The following is a 24,772-nucleotide window of genomic DNA, read 5'->3' on the forward strand; positions in this document are numbered from 1 at the left end:
TATGAAAAATATGTTGTAAAAACATCCGAAATTCGCTGTGATGAAGCATATTTTATGAATCCCTTGTAGGCTATTTAAGTTTATTTGTACATCGCGCTAAAAACGTCACTTCCTTTTATCATACGGGCACTTCTACCAATATGGTGGACATCTTGTGTCATGGCGAAATGTGTTGAGGTGGGTATTTTCATAAAAATTAATTCGATTACCGAGCGAATCACTATTTGTGGCGTGTTTACTCTGTTATCGAAGTAATTCGGTATATGTATTATCCAAGGACGCACTTAATTGCATCAAAATGCACGGGAATTATGAGGGACACAAATCGTAGGGAATGGCATCGGACGAAGATTTCGCGATTCGGCATGAACCTAGACCTGTCTGGACCAACAGACGAAGACCGGGATTTGCACGATCTAAAACCTTTTGTTACATACAGGCCGCTAAAGCTGTATTATGTGCAATACTGACGTCTTTATAAGGCGTAATTTAAATAAATGATTAATCGCTGCTCCGGAAAAAAATAATGGGCCTACTTGGTGTTTTGTTCAGACATGGAATAGACATTCGAGTCTGTCTTTTGGATTCGGTTTTAATCAGAATAAGGTTACTACGGTCTTTCGTCTGTTTAAGCGTAGATCACCTTGAAATAACCTCATTTACTGGCGACCATAGCAGTACAGCTAGATTCAATTTTCTGTTTCAGTAATATTGTCGTATTGAATGATCAACAAAAGTAAAATCAAGATTTTGTAAGGAATGATGTACGCGTTTGTCCCTTCGACACATTGCATTCCTTGTTGTCGTGCTCTTGTAGTAATGCTTATGAAATTTACTGTGAAATGTTGGTTTCAGAGAAAAATGATTTGCAGTGTTCAAAGCTTTTTGAGTCTGTTAATGGGCACCATTCCCAGTTGAAATCATCTCATTATTTAACCCAAATTTGCAGTTTATTCAAGAAGAATGAATTCTATCCAAATTCACCCATGAGAAAAAAGCCTCATCCCAGACCAATGAGAAAAAGCCCTAGTGTATTTAAAACATACAGAACACGTCATCACAAAATGGCAAAATCAATGGCAAAAAATGACTAAATTGATGTCACTTCAATGCTGAGTAGTCATAAATGTGTCATTAATCTTCATATGGATTGATATATTAAAATAGCTTTTGTTTTTTTTCCATATTCAATCCTTAATTAAGATATAGTCTATAGATTTATTTTCATTTTATGAGAAAAGAGGACAATTTTTTGTTGAAAACATGGAAAACATAGAAGTGACAGCATGAAACAATCTGAAAACCAAATTAAGATTTTACTAATTTTAACAGTCCCATATATAGAGAATACATGGTCAGTGTCTTAAAATAGCTGTATTTTGTCGAGGGTAAAGAAAGACAAAATTGGTGAGCCACTTTTGTCACTTGTATTCTATTTATCCTGCAACAATAAAAAAAAATCATTTTAAAGTGAAACAGTATCAAAAATGACAGATAATGCTGAGCATCCCTCAGAAGAACTGATATTGCCAGGGAATTCAATATTATAATATATTCTACAATGTTTATCTTGCATTTCTGTTTAATAGTTGTCATAGGATTTTATTGCTAGGCCTTTGTCCTTTCTAAAGCATTTTTTAAGGCTAAAAATTCAAACAAGTATATCTTTCCATAAAAATAACAATACAATGTCTCATATATATTCACTTTGTTTTTTTGTAAACATAGTCAAAGGGACATAACTCATGTTTATAGGAACTTGTGAACTTGATGTACACATTTTGAAACAGTTTTTAACACCTGTAATATTTAATAATGTTTTTTTTTAATTAATTTTCACCTAATGAGTTGATACTGGTCTACTGTTTTATCATTTATTCCTGAATTTGGAAGACCTTATACTGATAAAGTACTAACAAAGTCTAAAGGACCCATGTTTCACAGATTACTCTATCAATTTCACTAGTACTATAACTTATAAGACATTTTGTGCCGCTATCATATCTCAAACATTATGAAGAAATCATTAATATGAACCCAAGTAGATGAAATTTTTAAGTATAACTTGGAAAACAAATTCCTGATTTTCTCTTTTTAGAATCATTTTATTTGTAGAATTAACTGGATATTATTTAATATTAGTAACATCTGAACATGAAGGACTAGTTATGATTAGGTGAGGTGATTCATTGTGTATACATAGTCATTACTAAAATTAAGAAAAGACTAGAGCACTAACTCAGTAGTTTCTAACCTAGACATATATACCAGTTTTAGATTAAGAGGGTGTAAGCATTTTTCCTGATAATCACACATGCTGACAACCATGAAATTTGGGGGGGGGGGGGCATATAGTGTTCATCCCGTTTCGTCCCGCAATGTAACGAGCTAATGTCAAGAACTGCTGATGCGATCCTCATCAAACTGTGTTTTGGGGTGTTAAGTGGCAGCGGGGACATAACCTAGTTTGGACAAATGTTTTGTGAAAAGTATTTTCTGATGCCTTTTTTGTGAGTTGATAAATTATGACTGTTTCCAATGAAATTACTTCCTATTTAAGCCCAATTTCCTACATCAGACAGGAGAATATTCAAATAAAAGTGTTTTTAGATTTTTTTCTCATTTTGGCTGTAAAGTAATTTAAATATTTTATTATTAAAAAAACACTACCAGGGGTGTACAATTCTAAAAAAATTCGGGCTAGTGGCTTATTTTTTCCACTAGCCCTGATGAAAATTCTACTAGCCCTGCACTTTTGATATTTTTCAATATATGTATTCCATTTAAATATTGTTTTCCGAAATGTACCTTTTCCTCAACATAATTGATCAGAATCCTGCCATTTAACAAAGAATTCAATAATTTTAATATTGCTCAGAATGTTATATGGTCTGTTTGTGAAAATAGTCATAACTATTGCGAAAGATATTAACTGTACAGTAAAATAAGTTTACACACTTCAAAACAATTAAGAGTATAAAAATATGGATTATATTTTACTGGTTGTAGATAAGAGTTAAAACTTTCTGACGGTTACATGTACCTATACAACGATATGTGAATATTGTATTTTGAATAGTTAAACTGAAATATACTTCAATCTAAATTAAATGAGAGGGAATAATTAATTTTTTTTAAAATCTAAAGCTGCTAAATTTCAATAAACCAACCCATTACCAACTCAATCACTACTATAAAAAAGTTCTGGTTTCATGTCAGTGAACTTGAAGTTGAATTCATTCTGATCCACTACTTTCTAGATATTTTTGTTCTCCATCTCATTTCCTGAGGGATAACTTATAGCTAGCAAATTGTATTGGAATGGAACTAAAGGTGCCAATATCAATGAAATCAATATCATTTTAACTTTTAATCATAATCATAGGAAATTATTATCATGACAATTCAAGTAAAGTTCAAATTTTAATTTATAACAATGTTAAGTAGAGTTTTTCAGATGAAAATGTTGTGAACATCTGTCAAATATACATCTACAAGATTCTCCTACTTTATTTAGAAACTAACAGCTTAAGAAATTTAGTGTCATCACGCCTGTTTTTGAATATAACATCTGTCAAAACAGACCTGTATATATAACAGCACCAACGATCTAATTTCAATTTTAACAGGAAGATTAACTCAACTGATAATAAGATCTATATATCCCAATAATAAATGTGATATGATCACTAACTGTCACTTCACAATTAAATTCCTATCTTAATTATCTCTGTAACTATACTGAGATGTCGGCAGACTGTGTTTGCATCTGGGTCACTCGTGTTTGCATCTGGATCACTCGTGCGCTTGAATGCTATCAATGGCATACCTAAGCATTTGATAGACCTAGATGAAGATATTATTTACGTTTGAGAAATGTGTTGAACCGATGTCAACCACCTGTGGTTGAAAATTTTTATTAACTTGACCAGTTATACCATGTTTACAACTGTCAGAACTGTATACAGAAACAAACTGGCTTTTAATGTAGATTTATTAACGAAAATTTTGGTACAGAAGCAATTTGACGTTTCATGCAGATTTATGAAGAAGAAATTTTCACTAGCCCACGGGCTAGTCAGTGCCATAGAGCAGCTAGCCCTGACCTGAAAACTACTAGCCCCGGGCGTCGGGCTAGTGGAATTGTACACCCCTGACTACAAATTTTGATTTCAGACTTTTTTACATTCAGTTGATCTCATCCCTGTTACTTTCAATTTACAAATTATTTTGATCTGTTTCACAAATGGTTTTGGTTATTTTTCCAGCTTTGTTATTGACAAGGATCAGGAGGATTCCTGCTCTGATCCTAATCAAAAAGATCCACAACAGCCTATTACCATGGACAGCAAGCAGACCGATGACATGGCAGAGGTACTTAGTGCTGAATCTGATGGAGAACAGACAGAAGATGTGATGTCAAGGAAGAGGAAAGCAGCAGCCATTGTAGAAAGTGATGAAGACGAGGATGATGAAGAAGGTAGTGATGAAGAGGATGAAAGTGATGAAGAAGATGATGAAAGTGAAGATGATGATGATGAAGATGATGAAGGGGAAGGAAATGATGATGATGAAGAGGAAGTTGGTGAAGGTATAATAATGATCACATAATGAGATGGTGAAGATTTATCAGCAATTTTCAGATTTATATTATAATTCATTGGTCAATTAAAATTAAAAACATTTAAAGACAATTACCATTTTTACCTGAAATAAATATTAAGTCATACCAATCTGCACCATTCCTAAGGTATTGAAACTTGTTTTTGGATTTCTGAGCTCAAAGGGGAAACCGAAGACTGGTAACATTTGAATTTTAAAACTGTGTAGTCTCTTTTGCAACCTTTTATTTTTCTTACTTAATGTATACAATTAGTGGTAAAATGAGCACTTAGGAGAGTTCAATTTCGAATGTTGGATATGGATTTTCAAAATTGACATTAAGTGTACTTATGTTCATGTTTAGTTGCAACCCATGTAAGCCATGTTTACAGTTCAAACCAATGATTTCAGACTGGGAAACAGATGAAGAGGAGGAGGAGGAAGAAGATGGGGAGGAAGAAAGCCAGGAAGCCTCCATTTTATTGGAGAGTGAATCTGACGGAGAAGGAGACAACTGTCCTGTTTGTCTGAATCGGCTCCGGGACCAAGACATTGGAACACCAGAGACATGTGATCACAACTTCTGTCTAGAGTGTATCCAAGAGTGGTCAAATGTAGGTGGACAGTATTTAATGTGACATCGAGAACTATTTATAGATGGCAGTACAATGTATTGTCAGGATATAGTCAGGAAGAAAACAAATTTAAATCTTCATAAAACATCAGGGATTTTAAATAGGTCATACATCTGTCAGTGGATAACAATAGGCCATACCCCTGACAGTGGATGACAACAGGTCATGAATCTGACAGCGGATAACACAAAGTCATACCTCTGACAGTTGATGACAATAGGTCAAACCTCTTAGAGTAGATGATAACATGTCATGATGATAGGTAGTACATACGACAGTTGATGTCAGTAGGTTGTAAGTATGACAGTTGATGTCAGTAGGTTGTACATATGACAGTTGATGTCAGTAGGTTGTACATCTGACAGTTGATGTCAGTAGGTTGTACGTATGACCGTTGATGTCAGTAGGTTGTACGTATGACAGTTGATGTCAGTAGGTTGTACGTATGACAGTTGATGTCAGTAGGTTGTACGTATGACAGTTGATGTCAGTAGGTTGTACGTATGACAGTTGATGTCAGTAGGTTGTACATATGACAGTTGATGTCAGTAGGTTGTACGTATGACAGTTGATGTCAGTAGGTTGTACGTATGACAGTTGATGTCAGTTGGTTGTACGTATGACAGTTGATGTCAGTAGGTTGTACGTATGACAGTTGATGTCAGTAGGTTGTACATACGACAGTTGATGTCAGTAGGTTGTACGTATGACATTTGATGTCAGTAGGTTGTACGTATGACATTAAATGTCAGTAGGTTGTACGTACGACCGTTGATGTCAGTAGGTTGTACGTATGACAGTTGATGTCAGTAGGTTGTACGTATGACAGTTGATGTCAGTAGGTTGTACATCTGACTGTAGGTTGTACATCTGTCATACACATTTTACATTGTAAAAGACAATTATTGGTACAAGAGTTGATTGTTAACTTTATTAATACAAGGACACTACCTGATAGCACAAAATGTTAAATGCTTGGTTTTCAACAACATCTTAGTCATGAAAATCACTCATATAAACCTAGTCTTCATTGCAACTTGTCCAATTTTGCATTCTGCAAAACCAAATTTTTAACCAGTACATACACTAAATATTGTACATGTGGAGACATTGAGACAGAGCTTCATACTTTCAAAAATCTTGTACACCTGACATATTTTATACCACTGCACATTTGCATGACAATGGAAAATATAGAGACGATGCAGTTTTACTTCGGTAAACTAATTATGCCTTGTGTCCACCAGGGGCCGCGGTGGCCGAGTGGTTAAGGTGTCCCGACACGGTTAAGGTGTCCCGACACTTTAACACTAGCCCTCCACCTCTGGATTGCGAGTTCGAAACCTACGTGGGGCATTTGCCAGGTATTGACCGCAGGCCGGTGGTTTTTCTCCTGGTACTCCGGCTTTCCTCCACCTCCAAAACCTGGCACATCCTTAAATGACCCTGGCTGTTAATAGGACGTTAAACCAAAAACAAACAAACAATTGTGTCCACCACAAATTGGAAGTTATTGAATACCACTGAATGTACAAACCTGATGTACTGACACCACTAGGAAGTCATGCATATTTGTTTTATCTTTTTCCTTCCTATACATCGTTACCAGCTTTCCTTATTTTTGTTTAGAATGTGAACACATGTCCAGTTGATCGTCAAGTCTTCCATCTGATCTTTGCTAAGCATGCTGGAGAGGACAAGGTTTTCCGACGGGTAAGAATTCTCTTTATAACCCAATATAATATCACACCAGCAATGAAAAAAATGAAATCAAAACTTCTCTTTGTAGATTAAATGTGTTGAAGAATTGAAATCTTTAGGAAAAGTATTTGCTGTAATTGAGTATAGATAAAGTGAAAAGTGTAGGACTTGTTTTTATGTCCCAGCCATTTTATGTCCGTTTGTGTTTGTCTCATCCTGTTCCAAATCAATGACATATAATTTGAGAACCCCTCAACATATTTGGTTCATATTCACAGCATAGTAGTATAACATCACATTCTACATCTGATCATATTCTGGTGGTCATTGGTCAAGATTAAAGGGTCAAATGTGACCTTTCACCCCTTCTGCTTGGGAGGCCTTGTTGCATAGCAGTATGGCATTCATTATCTTGACAGACGTTTTCAATTCTATTCTTGTAAAGAAAAATGTACTTAAAAATATAATGAAAGATGACAAAGTTACATTCAACAAATGTGAATAAAACAGATTTAATTGTATCTTTTTAAAAAAATACTGAAGGACAAAAAATAATAAAGTAAGGTAATAAATGTACTGCTTTTTAGATAAGAGTGAATACGAAAGTATGAAAGAATTTGAAATGCTATAATTGTGAAGAGTGAATATGAAGAGTATGAAAGAATTTGAAATGCTATACACGTAATTATGAAGTATCTTATTGGTGAGAGTCGGTATTAATTGCTTTCTAGTATTCAACTCTGAAATTGTTTTAAGCAAATGCTTGAATTATGCAGTTGAGAATTCTATATTCTATATTGTTTTAGATTGTGGTGGAGGACAAGAACATGTGTGACATTCCAGAGGAAGAGGAGGAGGATCCTACCTATTGTGAGGTGTGTGGAAGGTGTGACCGTGAGGACAGACTTCTCCTGTGTGATGGGTGTGATCAGGGGTAAGAGTATTTAAAATTTGGAGTGCTTCACTTTTATAATGAAACCCAGTTAAAAACATTTGGTAATATGTTGTTGCCAATGCTGCAGACTAGACAGGCGACAAACATAAATCAAAAACAGATCTGGTGTTTCATTTAAAATTAGAAGTTGTTACAAAATATTTGTGGAACTATTTTTGGTTCATTTGTTACTGCAAAATTTAAATTCTGAATGATATTTACAGTTGAGGTTTCCATATTTCCCATTTAATCATCAGCTTGATCCATTTATTTGAAAAAAGACATCAAATGAAACAGAAAAAAAACCTGAACAAGTGATAAGGAAAATAGCATAGGGAGTGAAAGTAAAAATTGAAGCAATAACAGAAATATCTCTACATGGCTGTATATAGAGAAGAAAATAAAATACTGGTATTCAATGCCAGTCAGTGCTTCAAAGATATCAAGCTTTACTTTACAGTGTGGCTGATATCAAGCTGTATTTTCATTCGCAACTTCACTTTACAGTGTGGCTAATATATTAGTGTACGTCGGAACAGGGGTGATACTGAATGATGTTTTATGTTGACAGATTCCATTGTGAATGTCTGACTCCAACTTTACAAGATATCCCAGTAGAGGAGTGGTTTTGTCCTGAGTGTGCCGACCTCAACAAACAAGGAGCAGGTAAATACATAAGAGAATGCAGTAATTGAAAAATATCCTCATAATTCCTTTAAAATACAGTGTATTATGGTTTCACTCGGGCAGGTGGAGGATTATTGTCCTTTATGGATTAAGTTTTTAATGATGTTTTTTTTTTTCAACGATGGCAATTACATGAATGGGAATATATTTTATGTCAAGTCATATTGTATGACTGTTTTCAGAGAGATAACCTCTTAGTACCAGTCAAGTTTTGACAGATTTTGTCATTCAAATAAAGCTCAAGAGATTTTGATAAGTTGAAATGTTAAGGTTTTTACATGAATATATTTATGATCAACTAAATAGTGCTGACCATTGTATTAGGACAGAAGGTATTTTATATATGATGTTCATTATAGAGACAGCTGTCACAGTTGATGACTATGAAGAGGTCAGTGAGATCATCCAAGAAAATGCAGGTAGCTCAGCCACTCCTTTCCTCAGACCCCGTCGTCGCCAGGTAGCCAGAACCCGAGTCATGGAGCGTGTGCGCAGTCAGATTGCAGAGTTGCGACGAGAGCGAGCTCGCAGATATACTCAACGAGAGTACATCGCTGATTCTACAGATGAGGAAGACCTGGTTATGGTATGAATATATATATATATATCTATCTAGTATTCCATATTTTGTTCTTAACAATATTCACACACCATATTCACCAGGTGCACACCGAAAAATTACATTGTACCCGATAAACAGGCATTTGATAAAACACTTTTCATTAATCACAAATTCTGTATATGGGGTCTTAAGATATCATTTGAAATTTTATATATTTGCCCCAGGAGGAATGAAGAAAAAAATCATTGTGTGCAGTTGGTTATAGTCCTGAAAGTTTATGTAAGTTACTTAAGAAGTCACTGTGTATTGATAGGCGGCTGAGGGAATGGAGACAGAAGCAGCCGCTAGTGCAGGACCAAGTAAACCAGCCACAGTCAGGAAACGGAAGACACCGACAAAACGTAAGAAAACACCAGCAAGGAAAAAGAGGAAGACAACCACCAAGACAAGAAAGAGGAAGACAACAACCAAGAAGAAACGTAAAAGGACAACAAAGAAGGGAAAGAAAGGCAGAAAGAAGAGGAAAACAAAGAAGAAAGCTCGCACAGTATGTTTTTGCTATAGAAGCTATAGACCAAAAATTAGTACAGCTCCTTGTCGTGTAAGTGATGGACAAAATGTTTTGTTTGTGTTGAGATGTTCATTAACACCATACCTCTTCAGAGTTTGTACTGATACTAATTAGTCTAACAAAATATTTAGATAAAGAAGGGTAATATAATAGGTAACCTGTTACTGGCTGGGATGATGCTTTATTGAGGGAGAAGATCATGTAACAAGTAACCAAGTGAGGCACTAGTCAAGATGGAGATTTCACCTAATCTTAGCCCAAGATATTACTTAATTTTCAGTCGATAATATTTTTTTTTCTTATTACTTTTCACTTTTTTTTTTACCAGTCAAAAAGTACTATATAGTAAGTTTTCCTCTTGTGTCCTCAAATAAGTATAAGGTCAACACTACTTTAGATAGACTTGAATGCTTCCTGCTTCCATGTGGACAATTTGTTATTCGGAACAAAACAACAGTAAAAAAATCAGCTAATAAAAAAAATGTGAATTGGATTCAGGACATAAATACCTTGCCATTTAGAAATTTTCCTAAAGTTGAGTGAAGGTTCTAGACAGATCAGACAGGATAGTAAAATCTAACATACAGAATCACACAGGATATTTGTGAAAAGTGAGATATACATCAGTACAAGCTCTGTCCAGTTGTTTTGTTCGGTTAAAGTTGGTCCACATTTTGTTTTCTAATAAATGCTTCCTTTTTGTTGATGGCCTGACTTGATGGAAATTTGCAAATATTTCAACACGAAAAACATCATCTTTGCAAATATTTCAACACGAAAAACATCACCAGTTGCTGTTGATCTAATTTCTCCAAATAGGACATCCATCCCACATTGGATTATTAGTAACGATAGACCTGTTTTACTATACCATGATGGTCCTGGCAGGAATAGATAGACAAGTGGCAGTGTTTATCATGTTATCTGTATGTTCATATGTTTTCCACACTCTTTCAGGACAAAACTGTTAATCTGTTATATAGTATTTTGTTATCTTAAATCTTCTCTTTATGAGTATAGAATACACAATGTAATAAATACAAATGTCATTATCTTCATTGGTACATGCATGATGCATATACTTGATAGTTCTGTTATTGGGAGTGGTTGAAATTATGTTAAACCTCTATTTTATTATTGTTTCCAGGAATATGACAATTGTTAACATTTTAATATAAATGATAACTTGGATGATAACGTAATCATTCTTTGTACTTTCTTTTGCACCTCCAGTTTCAATATCCCCACTGGTATACCACAAATATGAAAATACTTCTCATCAAATTTTCAACAATTTCAAGTATTCTCATTTTGGTACTTTTTGTGTACCAAGAATGGAACTGTGAAATGTGTTCTTATCAGTATGTGCAAATGTGACCTTCTCTGTTGCAGGCCAAAACTGTAAGGATGGAGATCCCCACTACTACAGTTAAAGCAAGAATAGCGAGAAACCTGGGTCTGTCCAAGCCACCAGTAGGCAGAACTATCCCATTACAGAAGGCATCCGGTGAAAAGACAACAGAGATCAAAAAGCATGACTCGGGAATCGCACCATTGTCTATCCTTGGACACAAAGATGATTTGTACTCGTTTCAGGAGTAAGTGGTCACTTGATATTGCATTCTCTGTGTGTAATGATTTGCAACGACAGAATGATTCTGGTTTAAAGATGCATGAAACTTAATTGTACCCTTTTAAACATTTCTTTTGTATGCAGTTTCTCGTTATGTATTCTGTGGTTTTATGATTTGTCAACCCTTTTTCTGACATCTAAGGTAACTGATGCGCATTTTAATATTAACTAAATTTCAAGCTTGTTCCAATCTGAATGACCCATTATCCTGGCTATATTTGAGAAAACAGCTTTCTCTTTCATCGAGTAGGTATCATCAATTCTGTTGTTTAATTAAGGAGGTGTTTGACTGGATCAAACATGACAGGTTAGTGGTAACAGGTTTTATATTCTCTCCATTACAGTGAAGATGCTCAGCAGCCACGGACATCTGTGGTAGCTCAGAGTAAATCTAGTCGCTATTCCCGATCCTCCCTTCAGTCCCACAAACCCGTTGGTAAACCAAGGTATGTCTATCCTCGATTGCTTGTGAATGAAAACTTCTGCAATTTACAGCTATATTTCTTACCTGATCTAATCTTATCACTGTGAATGTTGACCATGCAGGGATTTTCTGGAAAAGCATCACAATCTAAACTTTGAAATATTCATGGAATGTAGGATAAAAATCAAGTAAGAAAGAAATAGAAGATGCAAGCAGATTAAATTTCAGTTTTTTGGCATGGAAATGTGTTTCCGATTGGGAAATGGGTCAAATCAGCCCCCAAAGAGGCTTAGCTAAGTTCCTGTAATGCATACCGTATTCAAACTAATAAGCATACCTACACTTACAGATTAGATACACTCACCTTCTTTGTGGGGAAGCTTAGATTAGTTGAATTTAAGTCCTTATGAAGGTTGCCTATACCTCGCTGATCTGTCAATACAATCTTCGGTCTATATGCTAAATTATTTATGAAAAACCCAACATATTAAGTCTTTTTTTATTTGGGAACTTTTCCTTGTGAATGGTTTGATTAAGCATGCCACTCTTCATATTTTTAAGCACAATTGGCACTTATTAAGGTAGAAAGTCCTTTGCCTTCATTTATGAGGTAAATTGTCTGTAAGGCATTTATTTCTTTTATGAGGGGATGTACATATCAGAGACAACAATTCTTAAATATTATGATATTGAGTCATCAAATAATGTGCTATTCGTAAGAAGCATCGTCGGCCAGATACACATGGTTGATTGCATTATGCTACACTACACTTATCACATATGGATCAACTCCGTGAAAAATCCTCGTTTTAATTTGACGAAAACACCATCAAAGTTACGAGTATATGAGGATGATCTTTGAATGTTTGAAACAACAACATATTCTGTGAAGTCTGTTGCCTGTCAAACTATCTTGGATGCATCAAATGTACTTTCGCCATATCGATAAATGGGAAGTAAGCAGGATAAGAGTAAAAAGTAAGACAGATGTACTTTCCCCACCTTGTTACTGATGCACAACTTACATGCTACGAACATCCTAATATCTCAAAAACATTCACCATACTGGTTTATACTTGTTTAAAACACTAAAAACCTGTAGGACTTATTGCCCACAATATATTTGTCACAGAATAGTGTTTAACATACTTTTGATATTTTCCCCTCTAAACTGAAAAATTCTTATTCTGTAAAGGTTATGTTAAATTGGTTTCTATTTATAGAGTGACACTATTGAAACAAGGATTTTTCACCGAGTTGACCCACAGATGATAAGTGTTGCGTAGCATAGTGCAATCAGCAGTGGGTATCTGATGATGAAGAAGCATTGTTTAGGAATTTCATTGTTTAATAAGCATTGATAATATCAAAATTACTAGTATACGGTTGCTTTATAGTTCACTTGATTCTCCTTGACACCCAAAAAGGTTTGACATTAAAACAAAAATGTCTTTGATAGCTAAAGTATGCTGAATTATGCTAGGTATAAAAAGCTAAATGCAATGCTCTGCAAATGTTTCCTGGGCCTGTATACAAAATTCAATATCCTTCCTATCACTAATTGAATTAATGTACAAATTCTACTGTGTTAACAGTAACAGATCTTGAAATAAATGCACTCACAAAAATAACATGGCAGCTTTTGTAAACAAGCTAAAAGGCTGGGATGATAGTAATGTGTAGTCATTTAACTTTGAATGAAATGTGTGCAAATGATATGATTGAAATCTGATTTGGTGACCTACCCTGACATTAGTAAAATAGTTATATGGTGATAGGACAACAATACAAACCAAAACAAACCAAACCAATTTTGTTGAATCAGTTAATGTCAAAAACTGTTCAAAATTATCCATGTGGGAGAGGTAGGAGGTATTTTTACAGACCCCGACACCCATCAAATATTAAAATGTATTCAGTATTATAAGGAATACTAGAAAAATGAGGCTTTACCTCCTTAGCCTTAATTGGTTATTTTGATGAATTAGTAAATTGAATTCTCTATAGATGTATTATATTATAAATAGTAAATTTAATTCTTTATAGATTATAATTGTTATATGTGTTCTCAGAGCTAGCACATCCTCCTCATCTGCTGCTGCTGCTGTCCCAGCCCCTACTCCTGGCCCATCCACTGGAGGATTTGATCTTCTTGGCTCCATAATGCAGAACCAGACACTTTTGGGGATGGATAGCAAGAATGTCACAATACAGAGGGATGGTAGGTTACCACTACTGTATATCATGGTATACTGTAACACAAGTGATATTTAGTCCTCATACAGAATTCATAATGTAATTATTTGTATAAAGTGCTCTTTTCAATTTTGGTCTGAAAAAAATTACCTTGGATCTATGAAAACTTGTCCTTGTAAACAATTCAAGGGGAAAATATCAATATACCTGGCAATGTGTTGTCAAGGGTGTAGGGATTCAGCTGTACGTGTCTCGAGCTTGTCATCTCTAATTTACAGTATTCAATTCTTAATATAAATTGAATCATTATTTGTTCATGATCACAAACATCATCCCTCTTTATACAAGTTTGAAAGAAAGAAAAAAATTTCATGTCTTCTTTCTGTCTTGAAATTAAATGAATTATAATTCAAATATCACCCCTTGTATGAGTATGCATTATAATAAGCTTACTAAATATGTAGAATATTGGCCTAACCTCAGTATAAATTGGGTTTCTAATTTGCTAATTATAAAATTAGTACACATGTTTTTCAATCATCACCTCCTGTAGATGATAGTTTCCATCTTCTGGAGTCAAACACAGCCAATATCACTATAGATAGAATCTTGGTAGGTCACCTGAGACAAAGTTTCAGGATTACTGAAAAAAAGGTAACCAGTATTAAGAAAGTATTGGTTTCAGTTTAGAGGTATTTTTTTTTCATTTGTGATGTTTTACCTATTTCAGGCACACTACTAGCAAAATCTGAGAAAAATAAGATGCAAAAGAAAGAGCCAACCAAGGAAGTTCACAAGTCTGAACCAGCCGAACCAAAGAAAGAAAGTGATGAAGAAAATGAAGAATTGTACGAAGATGAGGCATGTTTCTCACCTGAGTATGATGATGAAGAGAAAATTGCTCAGTCTATAGAACAGGATGAAGGTGATAAAGTAAAAGAAGAAATTGTAATGGTTTGTATAGAGGAAAAAGTTGACACAGAGAATGAAGATGAAGTTGAAACAAGTGCTGATGGCATTGCGAATGAGACTATTGATAATGAAAACGAGGCTGCAGATAATGAGAAAGAGGCTGATGAGATAAGTGACAATGAAAATGAAGTTATTAATGAGAATGAAGCAGACGAGAATGAGATGAGTGACAACGAAAATGAGATTGCTGATGATGATGAGGCTGATGACAACGAAGAGGAAGATGAAGGGGAAGGTGATGACAAAGAGGATGACTCGGTACAGGAGAAAACAGAGTGTAACCAAAATGAAGGTTTGTAATACTAAAACATATTATTTATTAATCCAAATGTCAGCAAAATTTTTAAAAAGCTATGATTGAAATGTTACAAGTATTTGTCAAAATTGTTTTTAACTGCATTAATAACTCCACTGAAAGTGATTGATTTAGATTAAACCAAATGTATAAAACACCACATTTACAAGCTTGACACTACATAAACTTGACAAAAAGATCAAGCATACAATGCCATAGATATTAAAGTTCATGTTTCAGGGCACATTGACTTCCTATTGAAAATTATTGAACGCTAAAGTCTAATTTGAAATTGGAGTGGGAGAATTTGTGTCTTGTATTATTTAGCGTATGATTTATCTATTTATTAATTGTTAGTAAAGTAAAAAAAAACAGCAACAAATGATATATATTTTTCATCTTTTTATGTTTTTTTAGGTCAAAATATGATGCAAAAAGAGACCTGTGAGGATGCCGAGATGAATACTGAGGAAACCATCCATTGTGATAAATCAAGATCTTCCAGTCCTCTGGATTCTGTCAGATACCTTGATAGAGAGGTAACTACACGTTCCGCAGCAATTAGCCCAGACAGAGAAAAGGCAGATTCCTCTGAAAAGGAGGAATCCCCATGTCAGGAAGTTGAGGATGACTCTACAACTCAAGTCACTGTAAATGAAGAAGTTAGTGAGGAAGAAAATGATGCATCAGGGGAAGAAGTAGAGGAAGAGAACCAAGAAGTTGAAGATGAGGAAGCTGTTGAAGAAGGGGGTGATGAGGAACAGGAAGATGAGAATGTAGAGGAAGAAATGGAGGAGGTTGATGATAATGAGGATGGGGATGAAAAGGAAGGGGAAGAAGAAGAGGAAATAGTTGAAGAGGTTGAAGATGAGGAGGATACAGGGCTTGATGATGAGCAAGAAGTTGAAGAGAAAGAAAATGAACGACAACTACAAGAGGAAAAAGCTAGTGTTAACCCTATTGAAGAAAGCGGCAGGTTAACAGAATTAATAGCTCAAGATGAGTTAGGAGATGCATGGGATACGGATGGAGATGATCGTGGGGCTACTTGGTCAGAGGATAATATGGAAAATGAAGAAAGTGAAAAAAGTAAAAAGTCCAGACATTCTGGGAAAAATCGGAGGAGCAGGAAGGGTGATAGTAGAGTAGTGGTGGAGGAAAATTCTCAAGACTCTAGTTTAATGGAGGAGGCTCTTCTTCCAATCTCCGAATTCCCACGTATACCAAAGAAAAAACGGAGAAGTAGGTCATCTAGAAGTGATCCTGATCCTGAAAAAAGCAGCGTGACTAAGATTAAACAAAACAAAGATGAAGAAGGTGAGGAGGAATCTTTCAAAAGAACGGTTATGAAAGAGGAGGATGTTATCATTGTTAAAGTTGAAACTGCTAAAAGATTAAATGAATTTAAGACAGAGAAAAAAGAAATGAGAGAAATCTCGGAGAGTAGTTCAAGAAGAGATCGTGATGATAGAAAAGATCGAGATAGAGACTCTAAAAGAGGCCATGATCGTGATAGAGATAGGGATAGAGACCGAGAAGGATCAAGTCGGCACAAACATAGACGTGATCGGTACAGGTCACGAAGCAGATCACGTGATAGACGTGAACGTGACAGGTCAAGGTCAAGAGATCGATCAAGAAGGTCAAGGTCAAGAGAGAGAAAGCGCTACGATCGGAGTAGATCTCGGTCGTTGGAACGACATCACAAGAGGCGAAGGAGAGATAGGAGCAGAGAGAGGGAAAAAGGATCTCGTCGAAGTAAAAGCCCAAGCAGAAGAACACAGGAGAAAGAAAATAGGTTCAGTGGTGATGATAAACGTCAAAAGCGGCGTGAGGAAAAGTTTGAAAGGAAAGCGGACATTACTCTTTGGACAAAAAAATCTCGGCAAATATCTGAAGGCAGTGATAGCAGTGATAGAAAGAAAGTAACATCACCAGAGCATAGTGCAAAACATTCTGTGGACAGTAAGTCAAGTAGAGGTGATGATAATGTTAATAGAAATAGTGCTATTCCTGAGGATATGTTAAAACGACTCAAAATACCTCCTCTTATGTCTCAGAAAATCACTGTTGTAACAAATAAGAAACCAGACATTCAAGAAACCCAGCCAATATCTGTCATTACAAGTGAGAAAACACAAAACATTGAGGTGATAGGTAGTAAGCAAAAGGAAAGTAAGGAACCTCCTACTGAAGTGATTGTCTCTGACAGTGATGATGAGGAAGTTTCTGAGAATAAGGAAACAGTTGTAAACATCTCAGCTATCCAGATTCCTCCACTTGTATCAAACAACATCACTCTTAACCGACCCGTGGAAAGTGCTGGTGAGTATGATCCAGCCTTTCCTACAGATGATCCTGAAGAATCTAGTCCTCCTCTCCCTCCTCTGGACACTGAGCCAATGGTGTACAATGTGCCGCCACCACCACAGATGTCCTTCCCTCCTCATATGATGGAGGAAGGTTTCGGCTCTCACCAGCGCCTCTCTCCACTTCCTCCCCATCAACCTCCACCCCCGAGCCAGGGTATTCTGGGGGAAGGGGGTACAATCCTTCTGCCAACTGGTGATCCTCCACAACCTCTGATACAGCAGTCACAAAATGTGCCACCAATGCAACTAGGTCTGAGAATGTTGCCACAAGGTTATCAACCAGGTATGCCTCCACAGAGGCCAATGATGCTAAACCCTATGTTGATCAACAGGGGACCGTTCAGCAGATTTCCTAGGTTCCAGACTGGCCACTTGCCACAGTTCAGTCTCCAAGTGCCAACGAGTGGCAGCATAATGCCACTCCAGAACCGCTTTGGCCATCGAATGGCGCCTGGCAGTCTTCCAGGACAGCCTAATCTTGTCAATGGAGGATTTGAACATATTCCACCTGAATCAGGACCTCCACCCCAATTCCAACACATGTTACGAGGGCCAAATGATCCAAGTATTAGCCATGATCCTAGGATGCAGGGTCCTTTGAGTGGTCCTGGGGGACCACCGCCTGGATCTCATCCACGACATCTGTCAATGCAGGAATCTAATATCCCCCCCATGCTGCCAGAACTTGGCCTGAGGGACAGGTTGCCCCCAGTGTCTATTCCAGGAGGGCCAGGAGACCCTCACCATAGGGAAGGACCTCCACAGAGTCTTCAGGGACTCAGTCAGCTGGAACAGATAACACACATAACCAAACTTATAAATGCACAGGCACAATTGGCCATGATGACCAAGGAAAACGAGCTAGGGGAAGGTCCTGGGCATGAATCTAATGGGGATGATGTGTTTAAGGTGCCGCTGCCACCTATGGGAGGTGGCAAACAGAAACTAGTCTTAGGTGGTGCTATGAACTCAAACGGTAAGGAGGAATTGGAAACATTGGAAGTAATAGATATGGACATGTCCTCACCCTTGGATGATGGAAATATAGAACTTCATCTAACACAGGACAAAAATAGCGATAAAAATGTGTTTGGCAGCTTAGGTAGTGATTCCAATTCGAAATCCTCTGATAGAAGGAGTAAAAGAGACAAAAAGGGATCAGACAGTCATTCAGGTAAAGTGCGATTTAAAGGTGCACGTGATAGTGATGAACGGACTAGTAAATCTTCGCGAGTGAAAGTGAAAGAGAAAAAACATAAACCAGTCGAGGAGGACATGGATGATGCCATCTTTGATGATATAATGAATGATATGTCAAATGATGAAATGCCCTCTTCTGCTGTGGAATTAACAAATAAAGAAAAGGTAAGTTGTACTTGTAAATGTTGGTAGTATAGCAGGAGACGCATACAATACTAAAAACAATTAACACAATAGGGGATCACCTGGTAAGCAAATGTATTTGTGTTCCAGTTTATCAATTTTATGATGATTTAACCTGTGACTAAGACTATAATCTTGATTTTCTGTGAGCAAATGTAGTTTGACTGTAACATGGAGACTTTCAGGAGTTATGAGACTTGAAAAATAAGTGGAACAAAATTATTGATAGATTTACACAAAAATGCAATAAAACTATTTTCAAACAGCTAGCTAACTTACTGAACATATCCGCCACATTTCCCCCCAATTTGGTGAATGTTTTTGTAGGTATATATTTCCCTTTCTGTTCCTAATTTATCAATCATTGATCATTGATCGTGAAATTGTGATGATTGATCATGACTTTGGAAGTGATTTCCAACATAAGTAAATACAATCCCTCACTCTTGTATGAACTTTTCAATATTTTTGAGGAAATATGGCCAGGACCATGAGTCATTCACTCATTGGTGGATTAATCATTTAAAGCCTTCTGTCAGTAAAATTAAAAAATTCAGTAAGAACATTTTAAAAGTGTGTTTACTTTAGTAACTAGTGAGTTGAAGGCATATTGAAGTGCTGAGAAGAGGACAAGTGTTAAGTAACATCTCTATATCACTATGAAGAATGTTCTGTATTAGTCTGTGCCCTATTATGTTTTAGTATCTGAAGAAGCTACACCTCCAGGAGAGGGTAGTGGACGAGGTGAAGGTTGCACTCAAACCCTTCTACAACACAAAGCAGGTGTCTAAGGAACAGTACAAGGAAATCCTCAGAAAAGCTGTGCCTAAGGTTTGTACAATTTAAGCCACCTTCGAAATATTGCCATCCATCTTCATGTGTGTTTCATTCATTTACATGTATGTTAACTTTTTCAAGAACAAATATTCCAAGTAGTGGTGAAAGAATATATTGCTATAGCTTTGCTTGGGGACATTCTATGAGTGATCCTTGCCATAATAAGGAGCTTGAAAAAATATAAGATAACCTCTAAGTTGTTGTTAGATCTCTGTGATGTCTAAAGCCGTAAATGTATTTATCTGGTAGTTTGCTGGATTGAATTGCTACCAAGTTTGTTCAAACCAATGACCTTGACCCACTTTCAATCATATGTCGGGCATGTTCAATCTTCTGAAAATATTCATGATGAAATTTAGTCCCTGTAACTTGTAAATTCCCTAGTCTTTAGGGGCAACTTTGTTTTTACAGTGAAAAAAACTCATTTTGATGACTTTTTCTTTGTTTCAGGTTTGTCATAGTAAAAGTGGAGATATCAATCCTGTGAAAATTAAAGTGTTAGTGGAAGCTTATGTATCTAAATACAAACGTGACACTCCTGCCAAGTCTAAATTGAAGCATGCAAAGGACAGTGCTGTGAAAGCCAATGGAGAAGTGAAAACAAAGACAAAATCAAGTCGATAGCACAACTCTAACTTGTAGCATCTCCATTTTCAAATTGTTTGTTGAGAAATAATATTTAGTGTTTTGCATTGGAATGAAGTTTTTATTTTAATAGATTTTCCTGGGAATGTGAGAGTTGAATGTGATTTTTAGGTATTTTCTACACAGTAGAGAGGGAGTGTATGTTAATGTTGTGGGAGATACGGAGCATTATCAGGGAAGCATGCAATTATTGTTTTTACAGTTGTTTACACTGTTATTAAATCTGTCCAAGTTATTGTGTTCCCTCAACTAGTTTGGGTATGTTGTTGTGTAATGTTTACACCAATCAAGACATCAACTTAACCCTTCTTTGTGTCAAGGTTTTTATTAATGGCAACCTTTAATAGTATTGAATTTGTTTTTAAGTTATATGTATAAAACTGTTCAAAACTCATAAAATTAAGATTTCATCGTGTACTACATTGTTGTGTGCACATATAATACTGAAGTTGCTGGCCTGTGTCAGAATTTTTCATTGCATTCCTATATTTGTGGTGGTATAATTTAAGTTTGGCTATTTTACTAAAAGAAAATTGTACAATTAATCATGGTTACAAAATTAATTCATAGATAACTTTTTCATCTAAATCTGATTTATTATGTCAAAAAGTAAACACCTTCATATATCATGGTTAGTAAGACAGTTTCTGTGATTTAATTGGATTACTTCATCGAAAGTTTTATACTATGATCATGTTTATGAAATCCTTGCTTAATTAAGATTAAGGTTCATTGCGCCGACTCAAAAGAATAGTAACATTTGATTTTGTTCAAAGTTTGGAAATTGGTGACATTTTATGCCAAAAATTTGCTAAATCAGGTGATTTTACATTCTAATTGTAATAAAAGAAAGAAAAAATGACAAACGGATGAGAGACAAGTTCTTACAGCTAACAAGTTCCTTCTCCAATATAAAAATAATTATGTATTAAACATATTAGCCTGTGTATATCAGGCACTTATATAAGTTTTATGTCAGTGTATTGATAATATAAATTGTTTATCTTCAGTAAGATTTGTCTGGCATATAATTAGAAGGTCTGGAGTTAATACACTGAGACTTGAGAGTTGAACACAGTGAGCTGACATGCTTAAAATCAATGAATATTGACAACTATGTGCATAATGTATAGTGGCAACCTTTTTAGTCTGGGCCCCATCAAAAGATGCAAGTATCCAAACACATTCAAAGGAAAAAGCTTTCCAAATGAAATACCAGTAAATTTAATTGTGTTATATCATTTTGTATTAGAGCTGTTTAAACTGAACTTCCATGATAAACAGGTTGCTCTATATAAAGTTTTTAAAATGGAAGAGGCTGTACTGTGTACTGTTGTCCAGATCACAGAGGGATCACAGAGGTTGCACTGTAAAGATGTGTTCAGATTAAAGAGGTTCCACTGTTTACAGATGTCTGGATTTAAGAAGTCAAAATTTACAGTTTTTCCCATTTAAGATGTATTGTCAATATTATTTAGAGTTCTCTATGCTAAAGAGGTTCTGCTTTATTTGATTGCCCAGATTAAGGAGGTTCTACTGTATAAAGTTACCCAGCTTAAAGGAGATTATATTCACTGTCCAAGTCTTAGTATGGTTCAATTGTGTGTGCAGTAATTATTTTGGTAGGTAGGGTTCCTCTATACAATTGTCATGATTTGAGATTCCACAGTATATCGTTATCGTGATTAATGGGGGTTAAGTATGCATGAATTGGTCAGGACGATGAAGTTTAAACAAGTATGTATTGATAGGTCAGTAATGTGTGATGTAGTCCACTTTATTTATATGAAAGTAAGTAAAGAATGAGTGTAAATCATGCAAACTGTTCATATTGTCGTAGGACTAAATTTTAAAATCCCGCAGTAAATAGGACCATGTTCCATAAAATGTGGCAGCGGTTCTATTTCCAAAGTAACTGTGGTTGTAAACCAAAATGGTTGATTGTCGGTGTTTAAACATATTTATGTAATGTGTTGTGAATGACGAGCATCTGCATGTGTAAGATGGGGATAATGTAGATATTGTTAATGCATGTTAGGTGATCTGTGTGTGGTATTCCATGGTACCGTGTTTTAACTAGGACATGTTAAATTGTTAATAGACGATAGGTTCAGACTAAACTTTAGAGTCTGCTCATTTGGAATGAGAATATGTACGTTCTGCCCTCAATGTAGCAATGCAAACCTAAAAAAATGACTTTTTATGTTAAGTACCAAGTTTGGTACTGGTAAAGATACTGCTCAACTTTCTTCCGTGTGCAAGTTTGGGATATATTTGGACATGGTATAACATTGCTTTTCAAAAGTAAGAATCAAGGTGCATTATTTAGTATATTCAATTGTAAACAGATTTCCTCATTACAATATCTCGAGCTGAAAAAAAAATGTGAAATTTATCTTAGCAGAGCTACAAAATAACTCAGAATTATCAAAATATCACAGTGACCTGTATTGCTCATGACTAAACTGGCTTTCCTCTGTTATAGCTTCACATGATATTGCTTCTACCTATAGGGTGTAATTTTGCTAGTATTCTCTCCATTCACAAATTTTCCAGGGTAGGCGTGGGAATTATGGTAAAGAATACATGTAAAAGTGTCATTAGATAATGGATCACAAATAATTTTGTAAACTATTGTTTTATTTAGATCTTGAGCTCCACTCTGTTTTCAATTGTATACACTTCCAACTTAAAGAAAAGATGCAGAATAGACTTTCTCATATGATTAAACAATGCCATCTGGTAAATGTGATGATTAAACAATGGCATCTCGTATATGTGAGTGTTGTTTCATCTGGCATTTTAAAGGCTAAAAGGTTTGTTTTTCTTACAGTAAATTTTTAATGTTCATTAATTATAAATAGTTGATGAAGTTAATTAATTAACAGATTAAATAGCTGCAGATTTTGAAAAATTGTCCGTCCAACCAAGTTTGTTGTTTTCTTCCTCTCTTGATTCTTATTTCAGACAAGTCATTTTCTTTCAAAAGACTGGTATATGTGTTATTTCATACTTTCATTGTATTGTAAATTTATTCTTCCCTTTCTATTTTGTCATGATATATTTACATTAAATTATAAGTTATTACAGATAACCTTTTTTACCTTCTGACACCTGAGATGGCAGCTATATATAGATTATTTAGAATAGCAGCTATGTATACATCATCTTTTGATATCTTTTTTCTTGAAACAGGATTTCTTCTTTGCGATTTCAGATATTGTGTTTCAGTTGAAGACCGATAAACTTGTTTAAATTGCATATCCTACTTACCTGGTAATAATTTCAGACTCCCCTGTTAACAGGTTTTACAGATAACAGTCATAATACCAAGCAAGTCTTTTCTGTGTGTGAAGTCAAATAAGGCCTAGTTCAATTTTTTAATTGCTTCTTGATATCCATGTCCTCGCAACTTAGCATGTGAAATATGGTGTATATCCTTTTAATCACAACCAACCTGAACTACATACTGTCCTTGTATTGGCTTTGATGATTGAGAAAAAAATACAATCTGGGACAGGAGAAAGGTTGTTTCAATATTTGTAGACGATATGTGCTACTAGGGCCTGTTCATTTATACGGACAAACCGGTTCGTCATTTTTTAAATGTAATCTGCAAATGTTAATACAGGCCTTGGAAGTCTTAATCAAGGCTCGTCTGAAAACAATTGATAATCACCAGGTCCGTCTTTATTTCATAAACGAACAACACCGGTCTAACTGGACCAACTGTTTGGACCGCAAAAAAAACAAAAACAGCCCTAGTGTGATATTTCTTCTACATAGTCCATGCCTTATTTAATGTAATAGTTATTGCCATACTAGCAATTTTATGGACAAAGTCAGAACACTGCTGCACTGGTGCAGTCTGTAAAAACTTGTACAAAACAAAGCTAGCTTTGTCTGAAAAAAAATAAAAATCCTGCTATTTGTGGCAAATGAGAAAACCTGACACTTTGAAGTTTATATTAAGTTTTGTTGAAATAATGGCAGATTATTTGTAGAAAGGAAAATTCAAGACTTGTCTTGTATATACTTATGTTGACAACTACAGCTATTTTCATTGATCACATAGGTCTTTTTAATACACTCTAAACTGATGCAAAATGGCTTGGAGATATAGTTGCCATGTGTGTGAATGTTTTGTCTGATATCCCTATTTGTGAAAGAATACCCAACTCACATTTTGTATGGAAATATTACCAAGGTTTCGTGTGCCTAATGTACAGGGGAAGCACTCCGGGCCGATAGATAATTTATGTGTTTGCAGACGTGAAAGTTGTTTAAAAGGTAATAAACAATTATTACATGATCAACAATGTC

At 35.4% G+C, this 24,772-nt stretch overlaps 1 protein-coding gene across 2 annotated transcripts; it reads left to right on the top strand.

Annotated features, from left to right (window-relative positions):
- Positions 1-17: 17 nt before the first annotated feature.
- LOC117336167 (histone acetyltransferase KAT6A-like) lies at positions 18-24,765 on the top strand. 2 transcript variants are annotated; one of them, XM_033896559.1, is made up of 15 exons: positions 18-177; positions 4,269-4,591; positions 5,014-5,216; positions 6,867-6,950; positions 7,745-7,872; positions 8,444-8,538; positions 8,919-9,145; positions 9,435-9,722; positions 11,085-11,290; positions 11,670-11,771; positions 13,822-13,970; positions 14,676-15,209; positions 15,630-18,949; positions 19,670-19,798; positions 20,255-24,765. In XM_033896559.1, exons 2-15 carry the CDS (start codon positions 4,342-4,344, stop codon positions 20,426-20,428), a joined length of 5,889 nt encoding a protein of 1,962 aa, XP_033752450.1. In that variant the 5' UTR covers positions 18-177; positions 4,269-4,341; the 3' UTR covers positions 20,429-24,765. The 2 variants fall into 2 exon arrangements, with proteins under 2 accessions (XP_033752450.1, XP_033752451.1); XM_033896560.1 differs by having other exon boundaries at positions 9,435-9,668.
- The last annotated feature ends 7 nt before the right edge of the window (positions 24,766-24,772 follow it).

Source organism: Pecten maximus, chromosome 10, assembly GCF_902652985.1.
Source record: "Pecten maximus chromosome 10, xPecMax1.1, whole genome shotgun sequence".
Lineage (NCBI taxonomy): Eukaryota > Metazoa > Mollusca > Bivalvia > Pectinida > Pectinidae > Pecten > Pecten maximus.